General features: G+C 47.5%; 3 protein-coding genes across 5 annotated transcripts in view; 2 read left to right on the top strand and 1 right to left on the bottom strand.

Annotated features, from left to right (window-relative positions):
* Window positions 1-1,519: 1,519 nt before the first annotated feature.
* DUSP18 (dual specificity phosphatase 18) lies at window positions 1,520-6,502 on the bottom strand. Of its 2 annotated transcripts, none has more exons than XM_083478938.1 (3): window positions 6,440-6,502; window positions 3,914-4,018; window positions 1,520-2,377 (listed from the first exon to the last, which is right to left on the bottom strand). In XM_083478938.1, exon 3 carries the CDS (start codon window positions 2,320-2,322, stop codon window positions 1,756-1,758), a length of 567 nt encoding a protein of 188 aa, XP_083335064.1. In that variant the 5' UTR covers window positions 2,323-2,377; window positions 3,914-4,018; window positions 6,440-6,502; the 3' UTR covers window positions 1,520-1,755. The 2 variants fall into 2 exon arrangements, with proteins under 2 accessions (XP_083335064.1, XP_083335063.1); XM_083478937.1 differs by having other exon boundaries at window positions 6,436-6,502.
* A 91-nt stretch (window positions 6,503-6,593) lies between these two features.
* On the top strand, window positions 6,594-10,175 carry LOC310694990 (uncharacterized protein C5orf52 homolog). The gene is made up of 3 exons (XM_083478948.1): window positions 6,594-6,756; window positions 8,673-8,781; window positions 9,753-10,175. Exons 1-3 carry the CDS (start codon window positions 6,623-6,625, stop codon window positions 10,011-10,013), a joined length of 504 nt encoding a protein of 167 aa, XP_083335074.1. The 5' UTR covers window positions 6,594-6,622; the 3' UTR covers window positions 10,014-10,175.
* A 3,655-nt stretch (window positions 10,176-13,830) lies between these two features.
* OSBP2 (oxysterol binding protein 2) overlaps window positions 13,831-21,768 on the top strand; it is a gene marked incomplete at its 5' end in the record, with an annotated part of 155,889 nt that continues 147,951 nt past the window's right edge. For both annotated transcript variants that reach the window (XM_083478548.1, XM_083478551.1), the window contains one exon: window positions 13,831-14,459. In XM_083478548.1, the coding sequence (XP_083334674.1) occupies window positions 14,146-14,459 (314 nt within the window). The remainder of the gene's footprint in view (window positions 14,460-21,768) is intronic.

Here is a 21,768-nt window from a genome sequence, read left to right on the forward strand (position 1 = left end):
CTGCGGGCTTGCCTGCCTGCCTGCCTGTGTGCTCTTGCTGGGCAGCTCCCTGCCAAGCCACACAGATCAAGGAAGGAAGGAAGGAAGGAAGGGGGTCAAGGAGGAATGGGCAGCCAGGCAGGGGACAGACATGCTGCACACTCACATGTGCCCCCTTTCTCCTCTGGGAGGCAAGCCAGAAACAGAGGGTGGCGCCTGGCTGGGGGGAGGTGGCAGACTGAGGGAGGGAGGGAAGCAGGAAGGGGGGCAGGGGAATATTGAGGGTGCTGTGCTACCAGAAGAAAATGAAAGGTAAAAAAGATCTTTTCAATGCCAGTTAGAGAATCGTGTTTTCCCCATGGCATCTCATAGACGAAGATGTGCTGCCAATGCTTATTGTGGCTCTTAAGGGTGTTCTTCTGTTTTCATGCTGCAATTCATTTGTGCCCCACAGAAGTGTGCCTGACACCTTCATTCTTCAGCTTTCAGTAAACACTGAAAAAGGCACGCAGGTGGCGCTGTGGGTTAAACCACAGAGCCTAGGACTTGCCAATCAGAAGGTAAGCAGTTTGAATCCCTGGGACGGGGTGAGCTCCCGTTGCTCGGTCCCAGCTCCTGCCAACCTAGCAGTTCGAAAGCATGTCAAAGTGCAAGTAGATAAATAGGTACCACTCTGGCCAATAAAGCGAGATGAGCGCCGCAACCCCAGAGTTGGTCACGACTGGACTTAATGGTCAGGGGTCCCTTTACCTTTACCTTTAAACACTGAAAATGCTCCTCTTTAAACAAGCCTTGAACACCTGAGATGTGAGTTTTCAGGACCCACCGTATTCCTCTGACTGTAATGTTTCAACAGTTTTTAATTCTGCATTTTAAGCTGATGTAACCCACCCTGGGACCTGCCAGTGAAGGGAAGGCAATAAATTTAACAACTACAACTATTATGATCATTTTTTAATGTGGATACAGGTAAAGGACCGCTGGACGGTTAAGTCCAGTCAAAGGCAACTATGGGGTTGCAGCGCTCATCTCGCTTTCAGGCCAAGGGAGCCGGCGTTTGTCCATAGACAGCTTTCCGGGTCATGTGGGCAGCAGGACTAAACCGCTTCTGGCGCAACGGGACACTGTGACGGAAACCAGAGTGCACGGAAACACCGTTTACCTTCCTGCCACAGCGCTACTTATTTATCTATTTGCACTGGTGTGCTTTCCAACTGCTAGGTTGGCAGGAGCTGGGACAGAGCAACGGGAGCTCACTCCATTGTGGGGATTCGAACCACTGACCTTCTGATTGGGAAGCTGAAGAGGCTCAGTGGTTTAGACCACAGTGCCACCTGCATCCCTCAGAAGAAAATTACTGGGTAGGGGGCAAGGGACCCCAGCCCCCTTGAGTTGGCACCTATGTGGTCTGGTAACCCTAGGCACTACAGTCCTGCTTTGCTGCAACATTGGGTGTTTCCCAAAAGAAAAGCTCTCCGAGCCCCCTAAAGGCTTTGTTATTTTGGAACGAGACACAAAAGAGTCACAAACTGAGCTTGCCTATGGTTTGCTTGTTTTTTCAATTTTTTGTCGCTTTTATGTATAGAAAAGAAAAAGGCACACGCATACACACAGAGCATCCCCTTATCGACAATCCCACCCCCTTCTTCTTCATCAGGCAATAGGGTTCTGCACTGGACAGAGTTGGGCAAAATTTCACACTTAGTAAAGATAGCGTCGGGGTTCGTTAAGCTCCGCTGAGCCCCCTTCTCCCGGAGGGTGCGAGTTCTGTAATTGTCACAAGGCTATCATGACCCTGACTTCGTTTTCGTAAAGGTCAGGAATCATCCCCAGCGGGGACTGGACCATCTTGACGCTGGTTTTCCCAAAGAGTTTCTGCTCGTACTGGATGAGCTGCTGCCAAAAGCCGTTGTTGGGCCGGACGATGGGCCGGCAGCACTTGACCCAGGCGTGGGCGTTTGCCAGAGACATCGAGTGGTACTTCATCAGGTAGGCGATGCACAGGGCGGCGGATCGGCTGACGCCCGCAGCGCAGTGCACTAGCGTCCGGCCTTGGTTTGATTCCACAGCGCGGATCTTATCGGCTACGGGGTCGAAGAAGTCCAAAAGGCGAGACGAGGGGCAGTCTGTTATGGGGACGTGGATGTAGTAAATGTCTGGGAAGTAAGTGTTGACCACCTCCACTGAAACGTTGATAACTGTGGTGATCTGGTTGGCATAGAGGAAGAGTTTGTTGTTGGCGGCCTCGCCATTACTGAGGAACAGGCTGTTTGTGATCCGGGAAAGGCCGTAGACAGACGGGTGCCTGAATATGATAGGGATGGTTCCAAACACTGCATTCATCAAGGCGAACTTTAGACATCAGCTACGACAGGAAGCATCATTCTTGCTCGCTATGCTTTAGGGAGGCAAATGAGGCTTCCGGTTAGACAACAAGGAAAAAGGAACCAGAAGCTTTGCTCTTGGGAATTATAGGGACAGAACTACTGTATTTTTCGCTCTATAAGACGCACCAGACCACAAGACGCACCTAGTTTTTGGAGGAGGAAAACAAGAAAAAAATAGAATTCTGAATCTCAGAAGCCAGAACAGCAAGAGGGATCGCTGCGCAGTGAAAGCAGCAATCCCTCTTGCTGTTCTGGCTTCTGGGATAGCTGCGCAGCCTGCATTCGCTCCATAAGACGCACACATATTTCCCCCTACTTTTTAGGAGGGAAAAGGTGAGTCTTATAGAGCAAAAAATACGGTACCTAAATTGTATAGAAACTTATTCATGTATGCGACTACAGCGGCAAGAATGTTACTTGCCCAAAAATGGAAAGAAGAAGTCCCAGCAAAGGAAGAATGGATGCAAAAACGTATGGAATATGCAGCAATGGCAAAACTGACCAGAAGAGTAAGAAATCAAGATAACAAGCTTTTTTATAAAAGAATGGAAATGGTTTATTGAATATTTACAGATACATTGTAAACAGATAAAAACACTGGCAGGATAATCGTACTAACCTGCAGTTTCATAAGAGTATACAGTGGTACCTTGGTATTCAAATGGTTTGGCTCCCGAACAAATCAGCTCTTGAATGCCGCAAACCCGGAAGTGAGCGTTCCGGTTTGTGAACATTTTTTGGAAGCCGAATGTCCGAACGCGGTTTCCGTGACTTCCGAATGAGTGCAGGAAGCTCCTGCAGCCAATTGGAAACTGCACCTTGGTTTACGAACACTTTTGGGAGTTGATCAGACTCCCGTAACGGATTAAGTTCGAGAACCAAGGTACCACTGTATTCTTAAAGAAGATGAATAAATGAGCAAATTAAGTTAATTTGGATATGCAGAAGATATGAAAAATAAAGTTAAGGAACTGCAGAAAGAGGGGGAAGGAAGTCAAGTTTTGAAATGTCAAAAGGATTGTAAAATCAGTGAAATGTATAAATCTGAAAAGTATAAATATATTTTAGAAAAAATAGACAATGAGGGAAAAAGCAAACTGAATGTGTGGTATCCAGCAGTGACTATCACCAGGGTTTTTGGGTTTTTTTACCTCCCAGGTAGGCGCCATCACCATTCTAAGAGAACAAGGGAGAAATTATTGGTGAGTTCCTAGCACCTCATTTTCTAGAAAAATAGTACTGGCTATTGCTCAATGTCGGGAATTATTCATAAAGCGTTAGGATTAAAGATGTGAAGGCACTGAAGAATAAAAAAATACCTGCCAATTTTTCTGGTTTCCCTTGCAGAGAACAGGGCTGGAGGAACCTGCAGATCTCCAAATGTTGTTGGACTACAACTCCCATCAACCCTGGCAATTAGCCCTGCTGGCTGATGGAGGTCGGAGTTCCACTCTAGAGGGATATATGCCATTATATAAAAATCTTGCAAATCTTGCCAAAGTTAGCAGGGAAAACAGCAGCACTTTGTGAGTCGTCTTTAGCTATACCTGTATATATTCCTGGTCAAACACCACCGGCATCTATCGTGGCCCCCAGACACACTGATTCAGGAAGTCGTTTGCTTCTTGAACATCATAGTCTTTCAATAATGTCTAAAAGGAGAAAAAGACATTGAAAACTTGGAGCTATTTCAAATGAAGTTCTTTGTAGTCAGGCCTAGCTCTCTGCACCCTTAACAAACCACAGTTCCCAGGATTCTTGGGTGGTTAGAGCCATGACGACTACTATTTTTCACCCCATAAGACGCTCTAGACCATAAGACGCACCTAGTTTCTGGAGGAGGAAAACAAGAAAAAAAAAATTCTGAATACCAGAAGCCAGAACAGCAGGAGGGATCACTGCGCAGCGAAAGCAGTGATCCCTCTTGCTGTTCCTGGCTTCTGGGATAGCTGCGCAGCCTGCATTCGCTCCATAAGACGCACACACATTTCCCCTTACTTTTTAGGAGAGAAAAAGTGAGTCTTATATAGCAAAAAATACGGTATTTAAAATGGAACAATACTGCTTTAAATGTATAGTGCATAGTACAAGTAAAAGTGGGAGGGAGGGAAGACTAATGACTTGGAACATTTGTTGTATGAAAAGTTACCAGCAGTAACTTACAGGATATGCACCCTTTGGAAAATGAAACAGTGAGACCACCCCAAAGCTTCTGAAGATGCAAAAGCAGGATTGCTTAGGACCACCTTGCTAGCACCGCAAGCGCAAATCCTCATGAATTGCATCCTAGTTGGATGCAACCCTTTAAAAGCATGGTTGCTATTTTGATTACCCTCGCCATCTTTGAATTTGCTCAGACCCGCACATTTGTGCATCTATGTGTATAAATTAGCACATGCAAATTTGCACCAGGAGCATTGCACCTTCTTAACTACCTAGAAATCAGCATTCTGCGATTCTCTGTTTCTGTGAATTAAGTGTCAGAATTTAAGGACTCGTTTTGAGTTCAAGGTTCCAGGCTAAATGGCCCTTCTGCTCCCCTTCTCCAGGGTTTCTGGCAAGGATTTTTGCAACCCCTCCTGGAGATGCGAGGGGCTGAACTGGTGGTAAACTACTGAGCTACAACCCTTTCTCCAAATCCCAAATCCTGTCAAGGCTCAGAAACTGATATGCCAGAGCAGTGAGATGGCCAAATTTGCTGAACTGCTCAGCAGGGTTGTTAAAAGAGAGAGGGGGGGGGGGAGGGAGAGAGAGAGAGAGAGAGAGAGAGATTGCAAAGGGCTGCAAAGGGACCCTCTCCAAACTGAGTGAATGGGCAAATATATTATCATTGGGTCTGAACAATGGTGGACTTGGTTTTTTTCCAGATTTTAGCAGTGCCCTGTGCAATGCCAAAATTTGGTGCCCTCCTGCCTCTCGTCTTCCATTCTAAGTGACTGTTGCAGGAGCTCCTACAGCACCCTCTTGGCTAGGCGCCCAGTGCAGGTGAACGGGTCCCTCTCCTCTGAATCCTCCTCTGGTTTGAATCCGCCTAGGAGCAACTGTTGGTGCTTGGAGTTACAGCAGATAGCTAGATGAAGATGTCAACCCAATACAGTATATGTCAGCTTTGAAAAAGGCAGATCCCACGCTAGGGATCATTCGGAAAGGAATTGAAAACAAAGCTGCCCATGTCGTAATGCCAATATACAAATCTAGGATGTGACCATATTTAGGATAGGTAAAGGTAAAGGGACCCCTGACCATTAGGTCCAGTCGTGACTGACTCTGGGGTTGCGGCGCTCATCTCGCTTTATTGGCCAAGGGAGCCGGCGTACAGCTTCCGGGTCATGTGGCCAGCATGATTAAGCCACTTCTGGCGAACCAGAGCAGCGCACGGAAACGCCATTTACCTTCCCGCCAGAGTGGGGACCAAGGAGCAGGGACCAAGCAACGGGAGCTCACTCCGTTGCGGGGATTCAAACTGCTGACCTTCCGATGGGCAAGCCCAAGAGGCTCTGTGGCTTAACCCACAGCGCCACCTGTGTCCCATATTTAGGATACTGTGTACAATTCTGGTCGTCTCCCATCAAAAAGGGCATTGTAGAGTTGGAAAAGGTTCAGAAAGGACTTCTTCAGACAGCACAAACTATGGAACTCCCTGCTGCAGGAGGCAGCGATGGACACTGACTTGGACGGCTTTTGAAGAGGATCAAACAAATTCATGGGGGAGAGGGCTGTTGATGGCTACTAGCCACAATGGCTCTGCTGTGCCTCCATAGCCAGAGGCAGAAATGCTTCTGGAAAACCCGCAGGAGAGTCCCCTTAGGGCTCATGTCCTGCTTTCCACTCAGGCCTCAGGTTGGCCACTGTGAGAAGAGCATGCTGGTCTAGATGGCAGGATCCGGCAGGCTCTCCTTACGCTGTTATGGCCATTCAGAGATAGACTGCCTTTGGACATGGAGGTTCTCTCCCCCCCCTCCTCATCCTTCCCTGACTTTGGGGATGGATTCTTTCGCAGCGCTTCCTCCGCGCCCCACTCGCCCCACCAAAACCCCTTCTCGACCTGACGACGGGGAGCTCTCCTTACCCACCGCCCACCCCAGACGCTTCCTGCGGTGCCCCCTCGTCCTCCTCCTCCTCCTGCTTCAGAAGCAGCGGCGGCAACGAGAAGGCATTGAGCCCTTCCAAGCCCCGGGGCCGGTTTCCAGGGCAACTCTGAACGCCCGATCCCATTGTGACCTCCGCTCCCTCCAGCGGGGAGGCATTTCCCAGCCATGGCTCAGCGCAGTCCGGTCCAGTCCCCGGTCAGGGGAGGCGCCATGGAGGCGGGGAAACCCGAGGACGCCCCGCCGGCCGTGGTCACCTTCTTCCAGCCCCACGTCGGCGGCCAAGTGCTGGTGCTTTTCAGGTAAAGGGGGTGGGTGGATGGAGGGAGCGGGGCAAGCCCCCCCCCAGGGCACAGGGAGGTAGGGGAGGGGCTTCACTCGTGACACCCTCCCCCCTCAATCAGGAGTTTGCCCCGTTTTGCCTCTGAACATGTGCAGAGTTCTTTTCCTCCCCGAAAGGGGAAAATACTTTTTCTGGGCACAGGGAGGTAGGGGAGGGGCTTCACTCGTGACACCCTCCCGTCTCAATCAGGAGTTTGCCCCGTTTTGCCTCTGAACATGTGCAGAGCTCTTTTCCTCCCTGAAAGGGGAAAATAATTTTTTTGGGGGGTCCCTCTTTCACAAATGTAAATATTGCACAGTCCCAATGGAGGGCCCTTGAACATGTGCAGAGTTCTGCCGTTCCCTGATAGAAGAGGGAAGAGGCTTTGTTGCGTTTCCCCCCTTTGTGTCTGCATGAATTGCATGCCATGTTCAGGGGTAGCAAGACAGCCCCCAGTGACATGCCTCTGAGCATTTGCAGAGTTATTTTGCTTCAGGAGGGAAGAAGGGTTTATCTGTTGTTCCTCACATATAAAGCTTGTTTATGTGTCTCCTTTAGGGGTTGCAAGGCAGCCCCGTGGCTCAGCTTCTCTGAGAGTTATTTCGTTGAAAGAAGAGGAAAGGTTTTCGTTCAAAGAAGAGGGTTGGGGTTTTTTTGTCTTTCCACAAACATAAAGATTTATATTATGTGTATGTAAAAAATAATATTCTCTGCCTTATAGCAGTAGCTTTTGGTTAAAACAAAAAACTAGTGACCCAGAAACAGATCTCCCAACACTCTATATACTGGGCATTTTCAAAGCACTTAGCATATGCTCTTGAAATCTTTACAATAAGTATGCAATGTATATCAGTATAAATATCGTTCAGATATTGCAGAGGGCCTGAGACTAAGAAAGAAAGAAAGAAAGAAAGAAAGAAAGAAAGAAAGAAAGAAGGCCTGACTTTTCTTTAGGTTACGAGGTTAGAAAAGCAAGGTTCAAACCAGGGACTGCATGGTTTATTTAAATCTTAAAATGTTTATTTGCTTCCCCCCCCCCCAAAGAGGCTTACAAAAATAAGAAGGCAGCTATATCAGTGTTGCCGGAAAAAGATAAAAAACACATTCAAATCTTCCATAACATAATATTTCAGCCTTCATCCAGCGAGCAGGAGAAAATGGCTCATGGAAAATTAACTTGCATGTGGTTCAGCCTCCTCCTAGCTCCTAGAATACACCAGTGTGAAGAGACAGTGCGGTGTAATGGTTATAGTGCCAGACTATGACGCAGGTGGCGCTGTGGGTTAAACCACAGAGCCTAGGGCTTGCCTATCAGAAGGTCGGCGGTTCGAATCCCCACGACAGAGTGAGCTCCCGTTGCTCGGTCCCTGCTCCTGCCAACCTAGCAGTTCGAAAGCACGTCAAAGTGCAAGTAGATAAATAGGTACCGCTCTGGCAGGAAGGTAAACGGCATTTCCGTGCTCTGCTCTGGTTCGCCAGAAGCGGCTTAGTCATGCTGGCCACATGACCCAGAAGCCAATAAAGCGAGATGAGCGCCGCAACCCCAGAGTCGGTCACAACTGGACCTAATGGTCAGGGGTCCCTTTACCTTTACCTATGACCTGGGAGACCAGGGTTCGAATCCTCACTCAGCCACGATGAAGCTCACTGGGTGACCGCAGGCCAGTCGCTGTCTCTCAGCCTAACCTACCTCACAGGGTTGTTGTGATGGTAAAATCGGGATTAAGGAGAACCATGTGTACTACCTTGAGCTCCCTGAGGTATATAAATGTATGAAATAAAAAAGTGCTAGGCCTACAGGCGGATATTCCTAAATTAGTGGTATTTACTCCCTTAATTTTGGAGGGAGGCAGTATAGCAAATGCGGTTCTAACCAGGCCCCTTTCCCCCGTGCAGTTTGCTCAGTGGCAGCGAAGCCGTTTTAAAGAGGTTTTTACCCAAGAGTCATCTTTCTAAGGTGATCATTCGTGACAACATCAGTGTCCAGAGAGTGCACGATATCAAGGTACATCTCACTATTGAACCTCCTTACCTGAGCCTCCTGCTTGTGTTACATTTCAAATGCACAAGAGAATGTTTCTTTAGGCTGGTGAGCCAAATAACTATTGTGTATCCGGGAACTTGTTTGTATACCTCTATCTCTTTTATCTTCAAGAAGCTCCCTTTGTGTCAATGGGGGAAGAAGACATTCTTTGTGTCAATGGAGGAAGAAGGCGTTCTGTGCACACAATGTCCTTGCAAATCAACTCCATCCACAGGAATGAGCAGAGTTGTGGAGGTGGAAAGAGCTCCACATGGCTCCCGAACCAGGAATACTTTGGCTGCATTCGCACAGCGGTTTATCCCATTTCCCCAGCGCTTCCCTGTTAATTTCAGCATTATATTTGAGCTTTCATACAACGCAAAAGCCACTTCTGGAAAACTAATGGAATACAGTGCATATTGGGCATTTTGTTTCCATGTTTTTGAGCCCCCGAAAATGTGTTTGCAGCCCCCAGTTTACCTGGAAAATTGTGGGAGTAAAGCAATGAAATTTGGGGTAGTATACTGGCATACGTCCCCCCCTCTCTTTTCATGGGGGAAATAGAAGCACACATATGTGGAAAGGGCGGCGGTGGCAGCGGGGCAGTTAATGACATTATCCAGTGACATGCACGTCTGAATGCACCCCTAGGTTACACAACTGGATTTTGTGTTCAAGCACAACAAACCCGCTTCTGACCAGGTAGAGTGGCATGAATTTCACACACAAGCTCTGATTGGCTGAGTAGTTTGTAGGGCTTTTCCTTCTGTATGTTTGGTTATATGTCTCTCTTCCATGAATGGAGAAAGACAGAACCTCTCTGTTCCTTAATCCTCAGATTATGCACCGGTTTGGTTCAGCTTGCTTAGAGTGTTATTAAGACTTTTCTCTCTGGACTTTTGTCTGTGTTTATTTAAGTGACTTTGCTAACAGTTGCTTCCGATTTCTTAAAGCTCAAGCACATTGAAGAAAGCAAAAGGAAGATGGGCAATCTCATCGACCAGATGATGAAGAAGTTTGTGCATGACCAGCAGAAGAAAATGAACCGCTGGAAGAAGGAATATGGCCACTACCAGAGAATGCTGGAGAAGATTGACCAGAGGGCCTGGCTCAAAGCCCACACCTCAACCTTTGCACTGCCGGAGCTAACAAAGGCCAAGGAAGTCACAGGATGGAAAAATGTGAACCTGCCACAGCAAAACAGGCTTAGGTAACGTGAGTGACCATGAGCTAGAGGAGTGGCTTCATGGTTCCACTTGGCACAGAAAATCATCATGAAAAAGACCCATGCGTGTCCCCCCCCGCCCCGTAGGCTTTCCTGCTGGCTTGTCTCAATAGGATAATGGAATTAAAGTTAATAAAAGGCCTTCACAGCATCCATGTGGCACAAATGTTTCTGTTGTAGGCCTTTAATTGGATTTTTTTTGATGTTCAGAGGGCTTTATGGTCTTTTTGCAGGTCCAGCCTTACCATTAGGCAAAATGCAGCAGCAGATTTAGGGTGTTATGGAAAAGTTGCAAATTGTTAGCTATTGACCAATTTATTGTTATTGTATTCTTACTGACAGGAAGGGGGTAAGGTGCCTGTGGGTTGGTTTGGATTTTTTTGCCTCAGGTGCTAAAATACCTCAGTTTGGCCTTAGATGCTTTGCAACTTGATTTGGGGTGGGAGGGGGCACCAGGCTGCCTGCCTCAAGCGGCATAATGTCTTGGACTGTCCTGGTCTTTTGGTTCTCTACAACCTGTTATTCCCTGTTTACAGATAGTTGATTGACTAAAGCTGAGAGAGAAATAGTGACTTGCCTAAGGTGAGTCTGTGACCATGGCGGGGGGGGGGGAGGTATTTGAACCAGCTTGTCCAGATCGATCAGATGTTTCCAAAAGAAGATGCATTTGAAAAGTGCAATGAAATGGAACATCCTGGGTCTGGTGGGGTCCTTTTCTGCAGGTTGGTGTTCTGGTATGCAGCTGGCTGGCAAAATTTGCATGGCACTACACAACACCCCCATTCCCAAACACCAGTTCTATCTGCATTGCAGCCAAGGTTGTGCATAGCACACGTTGAAGGAGACAGAAGTACCTGGGTTTATTTAGTGTCTGTACCCTGCTCTTTAGTCACAAAGACTCCCATGGCAGCTTACAAACAATCAGATATAACTGTTGCTGTCTGCAGGCCTACAACGTAAAATACATGGCACACAAGGAAAGAAGTATAGGGGTGGAAGAAGAAGAGAGCAAACCCAAGAGCACTTCTTAAAGTAAAAAAGTAGTTCTTATAATGACCAACTGGAAACAGTTCAGCGGCCAGAGATGCCTGATGAAGCTGGTCTTAGGAACACAGGAAGCTGCCTTATACAGAGTCAGGCCATTGGTCCATCTTGCTCAGTAATGTCTACAATGACTGGCACACACCATGAATAAATGTATACATCTGTATCATCTCTGCTTACCTGCCTTTCTTCCTTAAACTAAAACCCCTTGATGATGTAGTCTTTTCTCAATCTGCTGGACACACAAACAATTTAGCACCCTCCTCTTCATGTCGTGCAGGCAGCAACAGCCCTCCAGTGGTGAGCCTCTAGGAATCCCTGAACTTGAATCCTCTTATACCACTCACATAGAGAAACTACTAATAAGTACTTCTTTTATTTATTTCTCTATGCGGCCAAAAGATGCTGCCAGCTATCAGCAGAGATGTCTGATGAGCTGAATAGGCAATGAATGGTGTCCTTTATGTTTACTCCAGAGACAAACTGGCTTCCATCTGAAAAGCATCCAAAAGATGTAGACACCTGACTTGCAAAAGCAATAAAGATCTAATTCATTTCTGTGACATACATTTGCAAGGGATTAAGACAAGAAGATATGGCCTACATTGATCATCTGTGCTAAAGGGGCAGTCTCATATGGTAAAATTGGTCTGTACACAACTGAGTTGAGATTGGCAAGGTGAATTTTCTCATCTGACATCACAACAGGCTGCTAGCAGAATACACATTTTTGTGTGTGCATCTCACACACCTGCACAGAAAACTGGACAGCTGACTGCCTTCCAATAATGGTTCTGTTCTCTCAGGTGCCTCCCACCAGCTTATGGATATCCTGGCTCAAGTTCGCACTAAAAGACAGCACCAGGACTGACTGCAAATTGCCTCTTAGTGCCTGACAATTCATTCTGCTAATGCCTGTACTAGGCACAAACCCTGCCTGCAGTGTTCTTGCTAAAGACTTGTCTGTTTTCGGCATCATTCTGGGTGAAGTCTCTTCCTGTCCCTTGATCATCCAGAAAGAAAGGACCTAGGTGACTGGAGATATGGTGGCCACAACTCCTACGAGGCACCAACTCACTTGTAGGTTTGAAGTCCTATCCCCAGAACTATAATGGTTGTTGCTTCTGACTTGTCCTAGCTCCCAGTGCTCCCAGGTCAGACCTAAATGAGCATGGCAGGTGGGCCACTGTTGCTTACCAGGAGGGGCAAAGCAGTGTGCAGGTCAGCATGTGCCAAATAAAATAATAAGCAAAGTTCACTGGATAAGCCCAATGAGTCATCTAGTATAGCACCCTGTTCTCAAAGTCAAGCAGAACCCATTCACAGGAGCCCTGTCCTCTCCTGTGGTGTTCACAAGCGGATATTCAGAAGTATTACAGTGGTACCTCGGGTTAAGTACTTAATTTGTTCCGGAGGTCTGTTCTTAACCTGAAACTTTTCTTAACCTGAAGCACCACTTTAGCTAATGAGGCCTCCCGCTGCCGCCGCGCTGCTGGAGCCCAATTTCTGTTCTTATCCTGAAGCAAAATTCTTAACCTGAAGCACTATTTCTGGGTTAGCGGAGTGTGTAACCTGAAGTGTATGTAACCTGAAGTACCACTGTACTGTGTCTGACCATGGAGGCAGACTATGGTCATTGTGGCTAGTAGCAGTTAATAGGCTTATCCTCTATGAATCTGTCTAATCCTCTGTTAAAGACACCCGGGCTGGATGGGCTTTGCTGGCATATTTGCAATCTTCCTGCATCAATCCTGTAGCTGGGACTTGAGGCTCACAAGGGATGAGGCAGGCTGAGTTGGACGGATTCAGGTGGAAGTAAGCCCAGACATAACAAGTCCGGGCAGGGCAAGCCTGCTGACTCGGCCACAGCATTCTCTGGGGACCAGCAGTCAGGACCATGGATAGCTCCAGGTACATTGTGCTACCTGACCCGTAGGCTGCAACCTTAGCAAAGGATTCTCTGATGAGATCCCCCAACAACATCTGTAGTGGCAGGTGTCCACATACACATTTTACCACACCTCTGTTTTGCAGAATTGTAAAACTGTGTGAGAAAATGCAGAGTCAGGTGTTGTCTGGATGGAGTGACAGTTTAGCAGAGTTTAGATGTGTGTTTCATGTGTTGAAATGCTGCTTCGGAAGTCAAATGTTTCAGCTTTCAAATGCTGAAAACCCAGAAGTGAATGCTTCCATTTTTCAAATATTTGATGTACGTTCTTAGAATGTACAGTAATTGTTTAAAACATTTATTACTTAATTCTTTGATTATAACTATTTTAAGTACTTCTCACCGTGATGCATTAATATTTCTGACTTTTAAAACTTATATATTTATACAAACACCATTTTAATTTTTTATCAAAACATATTTTCTTAAGCTCGCTCCCGGGTGTGTTCCTTTTCCCTTTTCTAGATTGTAACCCTGAAGGCAGCGACTGTTTTGTTTAAAACTGATTGGATTTAGGGCTCTTTATATATAAATGTGTAATAAATGACATATATATATAATTTTTTTTGATATAAGCTTTCGCTTGCGTCGTCTTGGCCACGTCGCCAGACGAAGCTTTTGCCGCCCTGTCACCTGAGGTAACAGCGTGGCAAAATGGCCGCCGGCGCCTCCACCTGGACAGCGAAGCGCTGAGCCTCGAGGAGCTTCCCGCCTTTTTTTTATTCTAATCAAGCGGCGTCCGCATCCCTATTCCTTGATTGGCGCCTTGCCGGCCCCGCCCCCTTTCCATTCCCCGCCCTCCGCCTTCCACACAACTCCCGCGAGATCTCCGATCCTCCGGCAGCCCGACGAGCCTCGCAGACGAGGCGCACGTGATTGGGGAGCCGTTCGGCGCGCTCGCCGTCGGAGAGGGGAAAAGAACAGAACGCGGGGCGCCGCTGTCGTAGCGGCCGCGTCACGCCGCTCCCTCGGGTGGGGTGGCGCGTCACATGGCCAGGAGCGGAGGGGCGCGGCCTGCCGCCGTCACGTGTCGCGCGGCCCCGCCCCCTCGCTAGCCCTGGCGGCGGCGCTGAGGCGAAGCAGCCAGGAGGAGGAGCGGCCGGGCGCAGCCTCAGCGGCGGCGTCGCCTATGGGGAAGGCAGCCGCGCCGCTGTGCAGCGCCGGCACCCGCGGGCTGGTCTCCCTTCTCAGCGCCGTCCCTTGCCTGGCCTGCAAGCAGCCCCCTCGCCGCCCTCCTCCTCCCCCCGCCCTCCTCGTCGCCATGAGCCTGGCCGGCGCCACCACCCTCGAGGGACCCTTGCCCTCCACCCCCGCGACCACCCCAACCTCGGCCGGCCCCGGGCCCGACACGTACAAAGGCTGGCTCTTCAAGTGGACCAACTACCTGAAGGGCTACCAGCGCCGATGGTTCGTGCTTAGCAACGGGCTGCTCAGCTACTACAGGTACCGTGGTACACTTTTTTTGCCCGGGCATTCCTTTGCTAACGTTTGTGAGTGCGCGAACTTTAGGGGCAGTGTGGTAGTTGTTAAAGGGGGGGCAGGCGCTTGTGGGGCGCGCGAGTACTGCGCTGCTGCAGACTAGGGGGTAGGAGAAGTCGACGTGGCCCGTTACTAGTAGTATTACGGTAACGCTGTCTAATGTATGGCACTCGAGAGAGGGGGGTCGTGGTCGTGTGACATGGGTGCTGTGCAGCTGCTACGATAACTCAGATGATTTCCGAATACTGCTGATGCTCCCACCCCCAATAACTCACCAGCAACAACCTGCCACCCAGAGTGTATCTGTGATCCTTAGTTCGATGGAAGAGCATCTGATCTGCGTGCAAAAAGTCCCATGTTCAATCCCTGGCCTGTGTAGGTAGGACTAGGAGAGACTCCTGTCTAAAATTCCAGAGAGTCACTGCTGGTCAGTGCAGACAGTACTGACTTACCGTATTTTTCGCCCTACAGGACGCACTTTTCCCCCTCCAAAAATGAAGGGGAAATGTGTGTGCGTCCTATGGGGCGAATGCAGGCTTTCGCTGAAGCCTGGAAAGCGAGAGGGGTCGGTGCGCACCGACCCCTCTCGCTCTCCAGGCTTCAGGAGAGCCGCAGCGCCAGCCCCACAAGGTCGGGGGACAGCGGGGAGGCGGAACGCCGCCATCCCACTGTCTCCCGATGTGGTTTGGAGGCTGATGGTGGGGAGACGCATGCTGATGGTGGGGAGAGCCAGTGTGGTGTAGTGGTTAAAAGCGGTAGACTCCTAATCTGGGGAACCGGGTTTGCGTCTCCGCTCCTCCACCTGCAGCTGCTGGGTGATCTTGGGCCAGTCACACTTCTTTGAAGTCTCTCAGCCCCACTCACCTCACAGAGTGTTTGTTGTGGGGGAGGAAGGGAAAGGAGAATGTTAGCCGCTTGGAGACTCCTGAAGGGGAGTGAAAGGCGGGATATCAAATCCAAACTCTTCTTCTTCTTCTTCTTCTCCCCACCGCCAGCCCCGCAAGCTCCGGGGACAGCTGGGAGGCGCAGCGCGTCTTCCCGCTGTTCCCGGACCTGGTATGCAGGCGGGCGGCGGGGAGAAGAGCGCTTCTCGCCACTGACTGCCCCGCAAGCTCCGGGGACAGCTGGGAGGCGCAGCGCGTCTTCCCGCTGTCCCCGGACCTGGTCTGCAGGCGGGCGGCGGGGAGAAGAGCGCTTCTCCCCGCTGCCGGCCCCACAAGCGCCTGGGGGGGAAATAATTCCCCCCTTTATTTCCTCCCCCCCCCCAAAAAAACTTGGTGCGTCCTATGGGCCGGTGCGTCCTATGGGGCGAAAAATACAGTAGATGGACCAATGTGTCTGACTCATAGAATCCTAGAATTGTAGAGTTGGAAGGGACCGCCAAGGATCATCTATTTCAACCCCATGCAATGCAGGAATCAATGGCCATAGCTCAATGGTAGAGCACCTGCTTTACATGCAGAATGTCCCAGCTTCAATCCCTGCCATCACCAGGTAGGGCTAGGAGAAGCTCCCTTTCTGAAATCTTGGAGAGCTGCTACCACTCACTGTAGGCAGTGCAAAGCTGTGTGGGCCAATGACCTGACTCCATATAAAGCTGCCTTCTATAATAGGGAAAGGGTTGTAGGCAGCTCACTGTTAGAGCATGTGCTTTGCAGGCAAAAGGTCCAAGGCTCAGTCCCCAGCAGCAACTCCAGGTAGGTCTGAGACTGACCCCCGACTGAAACGAGAGTTGCTGTCAGTCAGTGTTGACAGGACTGAGCTAGGTGATCTGATGTAGTATAAGGCAGGCTCCTATACCTTTTTGGGAAATTGTGTTAACGCTGTGTGTGTTTGCCTGCATGCTCAGCTACTGTCTGAATTGTGACAAATGAAAGATGGAGTAGTGCAGTTTCTACAAGCAGCATGTGGTAGTGTGTCCCACCACACTGTAAAACATGCCTTCAATGTAGGTCTCTTGTCTGTTGAATTAGTAGCTGCAGTCAGAGTACCAGTTGTGTTAGTGGAGGGATCATCCTGAAAATTCCTGGTGTTTTTAGCGCTTCAGGTGAAAGCACTTTGCAATAACAGTAACAAGAAGAAACTAGTTCCTGCCTGCAGGAGTTTATGGTCTAAGCTTCAGCAGCTGGGAAAACAGGGAAGGGAGGGGAGTGGCAGGGTAACAAAACAAATACAAGAAAAAAGGGGGGAGGATACAATGAGAACGGGAAGACGGGAGCAAATAGTTAGCAATATCTTTGTGCTCAATTTCCAGAGAAAGGGTATTTTTTGTTTTTGCAAAAACAGGCTTACAAGAGATCTGTGGCATAAAGCTTTTTGGGTGAAAGCTCACTTGGTCAGATGCACACAGAGGAAAAATGGGTTATAAACAATGGAGACAAAGACCATGAAATTCAGATGGTAGTGATAGTTCTCTCTCTGATAAGAATAGAAGGTTCCGCAGGTAATGCTTTTGCCATGCTAATTTCTTGCCTAAGAAGAGAACAGCTTTCAATTATTGATTAGGTTTAGTTTAACCTAATTTGCTAATGAGTACATTAGCAAATTTTGGTTTTCGAACAGCTTCGTTCTTGAATGTTTTGGCTCCTGAACTCTGCAAACCCGGAAGTGAGTGTTCCAGTTTGTGAACTATTTTTGGAGGCCGAATGTCCGCCACGACTTCCAGAGCTTCCTGCAGCCAATCAGAAGCCACACTTTGGTTTCCGAATGTTTTGGAAGTGGAATGGATTCCGTTCGACTTCCAGTGTAAAACTGTACTACTTAATCAATTTAATGCTGTATGAATTTCTGAATTACTGTAATCTGAAAGGTTAGGCTGGAAGCTGTGGGTCCAGCTTTTGGAAACTTGGTGCCTTCTTTATGTTTTGGAGTTGTGGTCATTTCCACACTATGGTCTACTAGGCCTTTAGTAGAAAGTTGCAATGGCTGGAAAGAGCTCTGGTATTGTTCTGTCTTCTTGCTTAGTGTGAGAAGAATAGGCACTCTTTTGTCAGATATAAGTATTTAAATACAAGTTTGTTTCCTGTTGCACCAGTGACGGCTGCTTGAGAAAGCAAGGCTTCTTATACAACAGGAAAATTGTCTTCCCAGATGCATGTTGGCAGTGGTTCTCCAAAAACATCTTGAATGAAGAATGCTTCTAGTTTACTTTTGTGAAATAGCCAAATGAGTATTGTATAGGCAAAGTCTGAAAGGAAATAAATAACAAATTATTGCTTAAATATTTATATCCTGCCTTTCAGTTCATATAGTGCTTTTGTGGCATCCGCAACAAATGTTAAAACCGAACAGAATCAATAAAATTGTCTGCGGTCTTAGGGTTGTCTGGATAACAGGCACAGGTCTGGATAATAGGCACAGGTAAGGTTGGCTAACGTTGTCAAGTGACTTGCTGCTCAAGTCAACTTACTCATTTACTCATTGCTTTGTTTCATGTATTAGCACTTTTGGATCGGTGGGTGGAAAAATATGTTGCACTTTACTTGGCAACAATCACAGACTCTTAGATTCTGGATTCGCACCAAACCATCCACTTTATATTGTGAAATGACAGGTTTATAACATAGACCAGACATTTCAAGCTGCTTTTATTCAGGCTTTGCTTGGTGTGGAGCAGTGGCTTATTCTGTTGATACTTATATTTTTAGTACTGTGTTGTAAGCTTCCCTAAGCCTGTTGAATGGAATAAGCAGCATTTGTAAGATGACTGCATTGAACAATTTTTTAACTTCCTGCCTTCAGGTGGCTGATTGCTTTTTCCATATACCACTAATGGCTTTTGTTTGTGATAGAGAGAAGTCAAGGGGAATTTGCATCCCTGCACCTCTATTTTGGGGACGTGGGTGGCGCTGTGGGTTAAACCACAGAGCCTAGGACTTGCCGATCAGAAGGTCGGCGGTTCGAATCCCTGCGACGGGGTGAGCTCCTGTCACTTGGTCTCTGCTCCTGCCAACTTAGCAGTTCAAAAGCACGTCAAAGTGCAAGTAGATAAATAGGTACCGCTCCGGCAGGAAGGTAAACGGTGTTTCCGTGCGCTGCTCTGGTTCGCCAGAAGCGGCTTAGTCATGCTGGCCACATGACCCGGAAGCTGTATGCCAGCTCCCTTGGCCAATAAAGCGAGATGAGCGCTTCAACCCCAGAGTCGGTCACGACTAGACCTAATGGCTAGGGGTCCCTTTACCTTTTACCTCTATTTTGGGGTAGAAATGGTTCTTAACAGCTACACTCTTGAGTGGCTATGGGTTGTATCTGATATTAGTCCTACTTAGAGTATAGAACCATTGGAATCGATGAACTTTAGGACTAAAACAAATGTGACAGGTGAAGAAGCATATCTTTTGTCAGGATTTTAGAGAGATGTGATGCGTAAAGTCAGTTTTAAAGCATGATTCTGCTACTATATTATTTATCTAGGTATCTCACATGAATGTGGTTTTACTGATTGTATTCCTTTTATTGCTTTTGCACCTAGTGTAATTTGTGAGAGCAAAAAATTTGGGGGCATGTTTTCTGTCTGACAGCTTTAGGGGCATCCCTGCATCAATATCACAAGAAGAGCCCTGCTGGATCAGGCCAAAGGCCCATCTAGCCCTGTATCTTGTTTTTACAGTGGCCAACCAGTTTCTCTTCTGGAAGCCCTGCTAGCAGGACCAAATTGCAATAGCTTTCTTCCAGCTTGGGATTCCCATGAATTAATTCCCCCATGAATTATTTGTTTCAGTGAATTCATGATCTTGTTTCTTTCATAGCTGAAGAGTTTAGGTCCAGGAACATGATAGATAAAAGCAATAAAAAGTTTTTATCAGAAAGAAATATATCAACTTACCTCTATCTAGCCTTTAATAACTTCTATTGATGCTTCAGGTGAAAATCCTCACTCTGCAGGCAGGATTCCTAGAACACAGCGCAAGGTTTCATACATATTGTGTCCTGCAGGGCTTTAATATGCTTTATAGAGAAACTGTTCCTGGTCAACACTTCAGATGCATTGGAAATCAAAAACCTCTTTTACAGAACGGAGCCCCAAGCTATTTTCCCATTTAACACACACACTAGGTGAGAGAACACTACTTTGCTGCTAATCAAATTGCCAGCATTAAATATTGAGACTGCATACTGGTTTGAGAATGACCTTTCCTTGAGCTGAGTAGCAAATGTAAACAGGTTTGTTTTCAAAGACTTGAGAATGTCATAATAACATAAGAAGAGCTGTGTTGAATCAAGCCAGTGGCCCTTCTAGTCCAGCATCCTGTTCTCACAGTGGCTAGCCTGACATCTGTGGGAAACCCATAAGCAGGACCTGGAAGCAGCAGCCACACTCTCCCCACACCCTTAGTTTTTCCAGCAGCTGGCATTCAGAAACAAACTGCCTCTGACTGTGGAAGCCGAGTGTGCCGGTTGTGGCTAGTAGCCATAGTTGGCAGTATCCTCCAAGTATTCTGTATTCCTCTTTTAAAGCTGCCCAAACTGGCGGCTGTCACTATTTATTGTGGGAGCTGATTCCATGGTTAAACTACCGTATTTTTTGCTCTGTAAGACTCACTTTTTCCCTCCTAAAAAGTAAGGGGAAATGTGTGTGCGTCTTATGGAGTGAATGCAGGCTGCGCAGCTATCCCAGAAGCCAGAACAGCAAGAGGGATTGCTGCTTTCACTGCGCAGCGATCCTTCTTGCTGTTCTGGCTTCTGAGATTCAGAATATTTTTTTTCTTGTTTTCCTCCTCCAAAAACTAGGTGCGTCTTGTGGTCTGGTGCGTCTTATAGAGCGAAAAATACAGTAATTGCTGCAGGAAGAAGGACTTTCTTTTGCCTGTCCTGAATCTTCCAATGTTCAACCTCATTGGATATCCACCAGTTCTAGTGCTATGAGGCAGAGAGCAATACCTTTCTCCAACCACTTTCTCCGTGGATAATTTTATACACTTCTGTTTTGCAGCTTCTTGTTTGTTCTTTCTATAAATAAAAATGCTGCAATCTTTCCTCATATAGGAGTTTTTCCAGTTCCTTGATCATGTTGGTTTCCCTTTTCTGAATAGGCAGAACTTTGTAGCTAGGAAAGTAAGAAAAATACAGGAAGCCCAGAGCATTTGTTCTTATATTCATCTTTACATTTATACCTTGCCTCCAAACAGCTCAAAATGGATATGTGCTTCTCACTCGGCATTTTATTTTCACAACAACCTTGTGAGGTAGATTAGGCCGAGAGACAATGAGTGGCCCAGGATCACCCAGGTGGCTTTATGCCTCTGTGGGGAGTTCAGTCCTGGTCTCCCAGTTCCTAGTGCGACATTCTAAGCACTACGCCACACTTGGCAATATTGAGAGCTGCCATTTCTAAGCAGCAGCCAACACTGCTGAATTGCAGCTGTGTGTTCCTCTTTCCTGTGTGGCTTTCTATTCTTCTTGCTGAAAACCTTAATTCAATAATGCTTTGGGACAAGCACCCTTCTTTGGGCAGCAGGGGTGGCAAACCTGTGGCTCCCAGGTGGCGTTGGACTTCAGCTCCCATCAGGCCCAGCAAACATGGCCAAGGGCTAGGAGTGTTGGGTGTTGAAGTTCAGCAGCAGGTTAGCCACCATGATTTACAGCAGATTTGGTGTGTGGGAGGTAGAGCACCTTGTTAACAAGGAAATGCAAAAGAGTGCAGACACAGTTTATTTAACCCAATAGATCAGCTGAAATATTTCACAGTGAAGTCAATATCTCTGCAACTGATGGAGATTTTCAGAAGTCTTTCCCACTGGCCAAATGCAGGTGGGACTCTTGTATTCTTGACTCCTGTCACGTCGTCAGTGTATCAGGTGAACAGAAAAAAGAGAGTCTAACTAGCCTTTTTATTCTCACTCAAGGAGAGTGCCGCTTCACCTCTAGCTCACCCATAGCCTATTAACCAATCATATTCCACGGAAAGTTTAATAATGCTTTCTATTTGGGTGGGTCTTCGATTAGTAGGGTTGCTTACAGAACAGCATCTCACACAAGCACAATGTCAGTGAACTTAGCAGCATGATTTAGAGCTCAGATAGCCATCTGAAATGAGAACCCCAATAAGCAGCACGTTGACTTTGTCTGGAACTATTTTGCATAATTCATCTTAAGAAACGTCCTTTGTGCCAACTGCAGTCCTTGAAGGAATCCTCCAGCTGTGCCTGGCCCCGCGTAGCTAATGTCCTCAAGTGCAGCTATATTTGCCTTTGCAAAAATTCAAGAATGTGCTGCGATAGTATTTATAGCGGACAACTTGCCAAATGTTGACAAGCAAGTACATGCACCCTGG

This window comes from Podarcis liolepis, assembly GCF_965112155.1.
Source record: "Podarcis liolepis genome assembly, chromosome: 15".
In the NCBI taxonomy this organism is placed as follows: domain Eukaryota; kingdom Metazoa; phylum Chordata; class Lepidosauria; order Squamata; family Lacertidae; genus Podarcis; species Podarcis liolepis.

What these genes read in the sequence shown, in the direction of transcription:
- LOC310694990 (XM_083478948.1), top strand. Translation starts at nt 6,623, where the DNA reads ATGGCTCAGCGCAGTCCGGTCCAGTCCCCGGTCAGGGGAGGCGCCATG. An exon ending in CAAGTGCTGGTGCTTTTCAG is followed by an intron (nt 6,757 to 8,672) that starts GTAAAGGGGGTG and finishes TCCCCCGTGCAG; the next exon opens with TTTGCTCAGTGGCAGCGAAG. An exon ending in AGAGAGTGCACGATATCAAG is followed by an intron (nt 8,782 to 9,752) that starts GTACATCTCACT and finishes GATTTCTTAAAG; the next exon opens with CTCAAGCACATTGAAGAAAG.
- DUSP18 (XM_083478938.1), bottom strand. Translation starts at nt 2,322, where the DNA reads ATGAATGCAGTGTTTGGAACCATCCCTATCATATTCAGGCACCCGTCT.